Consider the following 8,900-nt stretch of genomic DNA (forward strand, 5'->3'; position numbering starts at 1 on the left):
GAACTCTAAATTAAACATCAATTCTAGACGAATTATATTGACGTTTTTGGTGTAAATATTTAATTGCCGTAATTTGCGGAGAGTTGCATTAACTTTCTTTGAAACAAAAATATATACAGCTTTAGAAAACTTCTTTTTATTGAAAAATAAAAGAAATGATTTTGGATGAAGTCTATTCTGCTAGATTTGGATTGCGCTCGATAACAAAGATTATATCGAGGCGCTATCAGTCGGGAGATTCGAGAACCTTAATATAGTTGAATAATCAATAGGTAACGGATGGTAATAAACAAGAGTGGAGACCACGGACTATTAACACTGACTATTATAAAATACTAACTATTATAAAATACTGACATTCTTACGTCTTTAAGATTTAAGTGATTAAACCCATTACAGTTGATTTTAAGCGAGGTTTAAAACTCTCTTTCTCCCTTTTTAAAACCGAGAGAAAAATATAAAGTTTTAAGCCTCGCTTAAAGTCAAAGTAATGTATTAGTGCAATCGAAACCTAAAAATAAGAAACTACTAATTATATACTATTAATTTTATGATTTACTAATTTAGATGATGTATATATGTTTAAAACTTAATAATATTCGATATTTATTTAAAACTGATTTTAATGCTGAGTTTGATTATCAGTAGAGATGATAATCAAACTTAGACATTAAAATCATAATTTTAAATAAATGTCGAGTATTATTGAATTTTATAACTGTTATAGGAGATATATACGATTAGATAATTGATGACATGAGATGAGTGATTGAGTTTTATAATCTGAGAAAAAAGTTGTAATTCTGCGGCAATATATAAGATACTATAGTATTACAAGTATGCCATGTATAATTATTTATACAGCATTTATATGATAAAAAATCATGAATTTAATTATGTATTGTTCAAATATTTCTGTTAATAATTAACAAATTTATATCAATTGTCAATAATGATATCGTTCTTCAATTATAGGGCCTGGACTCTCTGGCCCTATTGATAATCATAAAAATTTACCAAAATTTCGTCTCTGTTAATAGTAGTCATATTTCATTGGTGATTAACAAAATAGATCCATTTTCTATTTAGGAACTACGTAATTATGTATTAGCGCGATTTACATTAAATTCAAAAACTCGAAAAAAACAATTTTAACAATTTTATAAAAAATTTTGATAGCAATTTTATAAAAAAAAAAACAATTTTAATTAACAACTTTATAAAAAAATTGAAAGCAACTTTATAAAAAATAGTTACTTGACATAAAAAATAGTTACTTTTTAATTAGGTTTTATAAGCGTTTAAAGAAAGATTTTGAAAACATTTGTAACAAGAAAAAAATTAATAAAATTTTATGATTATTATGCATAAACAATAATTATGGAAATAAATATGAAAAACATTTGTGCTGTCATCTTTTACTGAAATATCAATTTTAAAAGTTATTGAAATGTATTCAATTTTTTTTTGTCTTTTTTTAAGTGAATAATTACAATTAGAAAATACGTAGCTACATATCGATGATAAGATCGTGTTCGAATATAGATCAAGTTTTACATATGTGCAGTGAATTCATTAGCGAAGTATCGATATTTTGTGCGATATTTAAATGTTATTGAAAATAAATAGAAAGTTATTATAAGTTTTGCTTACCAGTTAAATGTGTCGCGACGCTATGTGTCCTATGCTTGCCATATTCTATAAATGAAAAATGAACGCTATTAATGTGATGAAGCTTTGTTTCTTACGTGATTAATTTTATGCATCAAAAACAATGCGACAGTTACACCTCATGATTTTCAATCGAATGAGTATTGTGAAATATATGGTTCACACAGTGTATGCATACCGAATCTTCTGTATGTATATTACGCAATGGTCAATTATTGCAGTAAATGATAACAAAAGCAAAGTTGTAGGTTCACTTAATTAAATGACTAACAATCATTCTCGTGGCACTCGTTTTGTAGCTGATGAATGTCCGCTGCATCAATATGTTTTGCAAATGAGAAATAAACGCTATTAATATGGCGAAACGGCTTTATTTCCCGCATTGTCAACTTCGCACGTCAAAAGCGACGCGACGGCAGGCGCACGTCAAAAGTGACGCAATACGTGTCTTAGCCTTAGTGAATACCGAATCTTATATATAATTACGTGATAATTAAATATTGAGCGACAAATATAAATTTAATATAAATTTCAATTACCTCTTGATCGCGTTGCTATTTGTTTCGGAATCGATTTATTTCGTATTCACCGTTTTGAAAATATAACGTAAATGTAATCAAATATGGCGAAGCGGCTCATTTTCCACACAATCAACTTCACGCATCAAGAATGACGCGATAACGCGGCGGCAATTAATGCGCGTGATCCTGCTCTACGAATCTACAATTACGCGTTTTGAAATATCATAATAAGCGACAAATACAGTTATCACTTGATCGATTCGAGCTGCCACTCTCGGAACTGGTCCGTTCTGTGTTCGTCGGCGTCACTTTTGGCGCGTGAAGTTGATCGCGATTCGCGCGCTGGAGACGAAACGGCTTCATCTCCAGTGTGCGAATCGCGATCAACTTCATGTGTCAAATGCGATGCGTCGCAACGGCGCGGTCGCGCTAAGTATACGTCTTAATTTTCGGCTGAACAAATATTGCGAAATACGTATGCAACTGAATTATCATTGTATAAGTATTGACTATTACGCGTATATTTAAATGTTATGGGAAATTGATTATATCACGTGACATAATATTATTTAGATAATATTATAAACGATTTAAATATTTAATCATTCTCAAGATATATAAATCACAATCTTAATAAAGCATACAAAAAATTATGGTATATACTTACACACCCGAAATGATTTTTAAATCTCACTTTATATGAATCAAAATTGAAAATTACTTTACACTAATATTAAGATTTAGCGCGCGTAACACATACAGATTAATAATATAAAATTGAATTGTTATAACACATAAGACATTTAAAAAAAACAGTTTAAAAGCTCTGAAGGCAAAACGAAAAGCCATCGATGCAAAAAAATTTAATATGGGTAAGATTTCGGAGACTGGAAAGTGTTGATACGCATCTAAGCGACGAAACATGTCTTATCAACACTTCATAAGTATTATATACTCCTAAAATCACATATACTCCTTAGTCACATTGAATTTTTTTACATAGATGGTTTTGTGTTTTGATTCTGGAGGTCAAATTGGAACTGATATAGATAATTAGTAGACAAGCCCAGCAAATGAGAATGGATTAAAATGAATTGGATTCAGATTTTCAGAAATATTAATTCACGAATGTTAAAATGAATGCTTTTCAATCCTGAATGCATTTTTATTCATTTATAGAAATTGCATGGAGCATATCTCTATGCCTTTCAATCTAAAAATAATATTAACTTTTTCTGTGCAAAAACACACAATTGTGAATACTGTTCAATTCAAAACTTTGAATAGGAAATACAGTTTTTCAATCCAATTGCATCCAATTGAATCTAATTGAATCCAATTGAATCCAATTAAATCTCAAAAAAAGTATTCGCTATTTAAAATACGCATTTGATCCGAAATCTCAGACAGAGAAAAAATTAACAAACCACATTTGAATAATTTGATCACATGACCATTGCGATTAATTGCGGTTAATTTTTTCTTCATCCAAAATTTCGGACCGATTTCTAGCATCGTGGACACAAGGTTTATGAATGTCAATAAGAGACTAAGGCTGTCAATTGTGAAAATACAGTACGCTAAATACATACGCTAAATACAGGATGATATTTATAGTCGGTTTTTAAAATACCGGCCATAGTTGATTCTTACATTTAAGATCTTAAATTATATATTGTAAGTCAATCTCCGAGGACTGTATTAGCATCTTAAGGCATTATTTAAGATAGTTTTAAAATAAAAATGAATTATGAATATTGTCCCATCGTGTTTTTTATATAGTTGGCAACCTTAGTCTCTTATCGATATTCATAGACAGAGACGGCGAAAATTCAGAGAGAGATGCTTGCAAATTGTACATATGTTATTCCTTCCATCATGCTTAAAATTCTTTCTGTCTCATTTTAAAGAAAAAGACGCAGAGACAAAGAAAGTTTTAAGCCTCGCTTAAAATCAAAGTAATGTTGGTGCAATCGAATTTAAATAATCTACAAATTACATAATTTATATATTATACTTGCTAAAGCAATTTAACACTGCAATTAACGTGAACTCGCACCACATCTATTTTCGCACATCTATTTTCGATCTATTTTATCATCAATACATAGCTACGTAGTTCTCAAATAAAAAATAGATATCCTGGCGCTAGTGTATGGGCGATTTGACGTCTACGTAAAACATCAGGATGGCCCCTCAGCTCAAGTCAGAGGTTCTCAATGGTTCTCAAGTTTTTCTCTGGTCATTTTTGATGACTCTGATGCCGGTCATCGTTATTGCACGGGTCGAGAGCCGCGAATAGCTGCGAATCCGTCGATGGGCTTACTTGGCCATTTAGGTCAACAAAACTGCGCGAGAATCGCATTTCTGCTTTGAGCCGATCAATCTTCTCGGTGAAAATATGTGGCTAGAGGAGTGTGACAGTTTTGCTGAGCTATGCCGGGGATATTTGCCATACTATCTTCTAATAGTTTTGCCGATCTTTATCATCATCTCTCCGGTGAACCCGGTGACTGCCTCTCATGAGTTTCCTGTGTTTCGTATGCATCAATACGATTTGCACGGAGTTCCACACGGTAAAATATCAGATTTATCAGTGACAATCTATCCAAAAATCGACATCTCGATTCTCAAAGAAACGCACTTGTGTTAATGCTTATTAGGTTGTCGAAGCGCGCCCATTTCCTTGGAGGCGAGGTCTCTAGCTGGTTGGAGTACCTCTAGACACTGTGTCGTTGCGAAAATATTGGATATTACACCGTCCGTCTTCCAGTCCATTAGAAGTAAAGCTGGTGCGTTGGTGATTGTTTTACCCAAGAAAATAAATGAACTTACGACGGAGGAAAAGCAAGTTAGTAATAAGATTAACACTTTACTGTATTCTAAAATATTTATTCTAAAATAAGGATGTAAACAAGCTAAAAGCTTATTTTTTTTTTTGAAAAAAAGTTCTAAAAGTTCTCTTCTTTTTAAAGTTAAACTTCTTGCATAGTTTATCTTTTCTTTCTAGTTTATCTTTTCTCTGTGAAATTACAAAAAGTTTACCTAAAGAGAACAGGTTTATAATATACATGTACTGGTGCAATAAGATGGAGTAAAACAAATATAGTCTATTTCATTTCACTTATTGGACTAATGTACATATATCAAAGATTCAGAACTTTGAAAAAAAACAATCCTTATAAATTTTGATTTATTACAAGTTAAAGTAAATTAATGATATATTAATTTTAGCATATTATGAGTCTAGAAGAGTCGATGATGTATGGTTCTGAGACGATGATACCAGTGTACTTTGCACCATGGCATTCAGAACTTCAAATAATTTTAGATGATATCGCGGGTGGTTTTATCACGGATGAAAAGGCTGGTTCGGCAGCAGAAGCTATATACAATTCAATTTCAGCTAGTGGTTATCAAGTAGTAGTAACCACTGGACAGGCACTTCCTAAAACAGAAGTTAAAGTTGCTACGTTGCATGGTAAATTAACTGGAACTGGTACTGAAGAGAAATTACCTACCATAGCAATAGTGACATATTATGATAGTACTGGTGTGGCACCTGTAAGTGAAATGAGCCTCACTATTCTATTTCTTATATCATTTATGATATTTGTAAGGTTATATATGCTTAGTATATGGTGCTGTTGTAGGAATTGTCATTCGGTGCGGACAGTAATGCTTCCGGTGTAGCTATGCTACTAGAAATAGCGAGACTCTTCTCTGCTTTATACTCCACTGGTCGAACAAGACCACAATATAATCTCGTTTTTATCACAACTGGAGCTGGTAAATTAAATTATCAAGGTAGTAAGAAATGGTTGGAAGATCAATTGGATGGAGTTGAAGGTTCTGTTATACAGGTAATCTAATCATAATGTTAATGTTTATGAATAATTTTTTCATTTATTTTTATGAATATTATAATTATAAATTGTCTATAATTAATATTTGAAAACATTTTTAGGATGCAGCTTATGTAATATGCCTTGATACAGTTTCCGCTAGCAATAATTTATATGTGCATGTGTCGAAACCACCTAAGGAGAATTCTTCGGGTGGTTTATTTTACAAAGAACTTAAAACCGTTTCGCAATCATTCAACACTATCAATGTTGATGGTGTGCATAAAAAGATAAATCTTGCAGAAGAGACATTAGCTTGGGAACATGAAAGATACAGCATTCGAAGATTGCCAGCTGCTACTTTATCTACATTAAAAAGTCACGAAGATTCAATTCGAACTACTATATTAGATGTCTCTAAAGAAGGACAAGTAGACAGATTATATAAGCATACCCAAATTGTATCGGAAGCATTGGCGCGTCATATATATAACTTGAGTTCTAGTCAAATATTTGCTGGTCCATTGGTACGTTTATTACTATAACTTTTCTTGACCATATTGTCTTTCTTTATTTTAAATATAAAAAAATAAAATGTTGGAATATTAAAAAAATGTTAGAATATATTAAAAAATAATTTTATAATTCTAATTTGTCACACACGTATGCACGTACACACATATTTAACAATTAAGAACTGTTGAATATTATTTATGCAATGTATGCTTCTAAATATAATAATTAATCTAACTTTCTTTACAGGATGTATCAAAAGAATCACTCTCTTTATGGTTTAATTATTTTGCTTCTCAACCAAGAGCAGCATCATTATTAGCAGATAAAAATAATTTACTTGTTGGTACTTTGAAAGAAGCAATGGCAAGATATTTAGGGGATGTGAGAGTTACTTTTCATACTCCTGATAAACAAGATCCAGAATTTGTATTTTATGATGTTACAAAAGCAACTCTGAATGTATATAGGTAAAGTATATTTTTTATATATTATTCATAATACATACCTGATATTTTTTACATATTATTCATAATACATTTATGACACTGATATTATGTAATATATAATCGACTATGTAATATGTAATTATTTTATTTGCAGTGTGAAACCAGCTGTGTTTGATCTCTTTCTTACTATCGGCATAAGTTTGTACTTGGGAATATTGTACATGATTGTGCATAATTTTCCACATGCTTATGCTCTGGCAACACGACTTTCAGCAAAGAGCAAGACAACGTGAACCTTATTTTATTTACAAACAAAGAAACCTGAGCCTTTTTTGAATATCAATTGAATAATCGATTTATATTGTAAGAAAGTTGACTAATTCTTAAATAATTTCTTCTAAAGTACTCCAAATCTATTATATATACTTATTTTACTATATGCGTATTTATAAGTATTTGCTAGGGGAAAGTTAAATCCAAGTATATATTTATTTGTATGTGTGTATATATTTATTTCATGAATTTTTAATTATAAAATAATTATAGAGATTACGCGTATTTATAATCTTTGACTATAAACACATGAACTGCTAGTCCCTCATTTTTGCTATAGGAAATGCATACTCTCGGTGTCGCCGAACTGAAGTTATCTGAAGATTGTTAGATTCCTTCGAACATTAAAGACTGGCAAGTTCAAATGCGAAAATTGTTATGCTTTTTGTAGTAAGCACTGTTACTAACCGTTCTTTTTCTTCTTTTTCTTTTTCTGTTTTCTCCTTATTTGGTTTTCCGACTCAAATATAGAGTTACAGTACCATGCAAATTGATTGGATTCTAAAATCCTTTGAATAGTCTCCTCGAGGAGCAGAGACCTTTATTGATCATTGCACATCGTAAATGTGCATATACTATAATCAAAGTTCCCCGCTCCCGCAGAAAATTACTGTCCGGGACGGAGCTAATCTTCCAGCTTGACGACACGTCTGAAGTTGGCTACTGGCAGTCCATGTATTTATAGTCAAAGTTTATAATGTTCATAGCATGTCGCTATCTTTTATTAACTACTTCCAGTAATAACAAAATTTAGAACACGGAGAAAAATTAGATTTTCTTATAATTACGTGCTCTGTAAATGATGTGAAAAGTGATAAAGACTGTAAGTTATGAATGTCAAATAGTGAAATATTAGACTACAAGTGAGAATGTAAAAATTGGAAAATTTGTTATATGGAAATACATAAATAAGCTATAAAATAAGCTATAAAATCTAAGGTATCTAATAACATTTTAAGTCTGCATTTATCAATGATAGTAACCATTGATTTTAACGTTCTAAAACATGAACTAGAAATAAACTCAATTTTTTGTTTTAATGATTAAATGAAATTTTCTCATGTATTTAATTTATTGTTGCATATATAAAAACATATTTATAAAAAAAAGGAAATATAGGAAAAACATAATTTCATGAAAGATAAATATATGTATACCATATATATAAAAAAAATATATACACATATATGTAAGTACAATCAAGAAGAGTAGAAAGTATTTCAACTTCAATTTCAATTAACTTTAACTTTAATGGAATGTTGAAGAGGGGAATGGGATGTGTAAAAATTTTCTTTATATTTTTAAAATTCATACAAAATTTACTTTTTGGTTGATCTGTAGTATAGAAATAAAATTTTTTAATTTTATAATTTATTTTTAAATTCTTCCTATTAATACAAATAATTTACGAACTGCGACAATAATTTTTTTATTTTAATCTTTAACATGAAATGAATGTTTTGACAAAGTATTATTCATAATCACTTCTGCTATGGAATTTAGAATATGTGATATGTTAAAGAATGGAGTACTTAATATGTGTTATTATAAATTATAATAAAATACTA

General features: G+C 30.3%; 1 protein-coding gene across 1 annotated transcript; it reads left to right on the plus strand.

Annotated features, from left to right (window-relative positions):
* The first annotated feature begins 4,414 nt into the window (after positions 1 to 4,414).
* LOC108687394 (nicalin) lies at positions 4,415 to 7,341 on the plus strand. The gene is made up of 7 exons (XM_018193139.1): positions 4,415 to 4,768; positions 4,856 to 5,043; positions 5,427 to 5,756; positions 5,846 to 6,055; positions 6,160 to 6,564; positions 6,800 to 7,020; positions 7,154 to 7,341. Exons 1-7 carry the CDS (start codon positions 4,594 to 4,596, stop codon positions 7,290 to 7,292), a joined length of 1,668 nt encoding a protein of 555 aa, XP_018048628.1. The 5' UTR covers positions 4,415 to 4,593; the 3' UTR covers positions 7,293 to 7,341.
* Positions 7,342 to 8,900: the final 1,559 nt, after the last annotated feature.

This window comes from Atta colombica, unplaced genomic scaffold (assembly GCF_001594045.1).
Source record: "Atta colombica isolate Treedump-2 unplaced genomic scaffold, Acol1.0 scaffold205, whole genome shotgun sequence".
Classification (NCBI taxonomy): domain Eukaryota; kingdom Metazoa; phylum Arthropoda; class Insecta; order Hymenoptera; family Formicidae; genus Atta; species Atta colombica.

Bases quoted from the DNA above. Each gene is read 5' to 3' on its own strand.
- LOC108687394 (XM_018193139.1), top strand. From the start codon at position 4,594: ATGTGGCTAGAGGAGTGTGACAGTTTTGCTGAGCTATGCCGGGGATAT. The intron at 5,044-5,426 runs GTTAGTAATAAG...TATTAATTTTAG, and splicing joins TTACGACGGAGGAAAAGCAA to CATATTATGAGTCTAGAAGA. The intron at 6,565-6,799 runs GTACGTTTATTA...CTTTCTTTACAG, and splicing joins AAATATTTGCTGGTCCATTG to GATGTATCAAAAGAATCACT.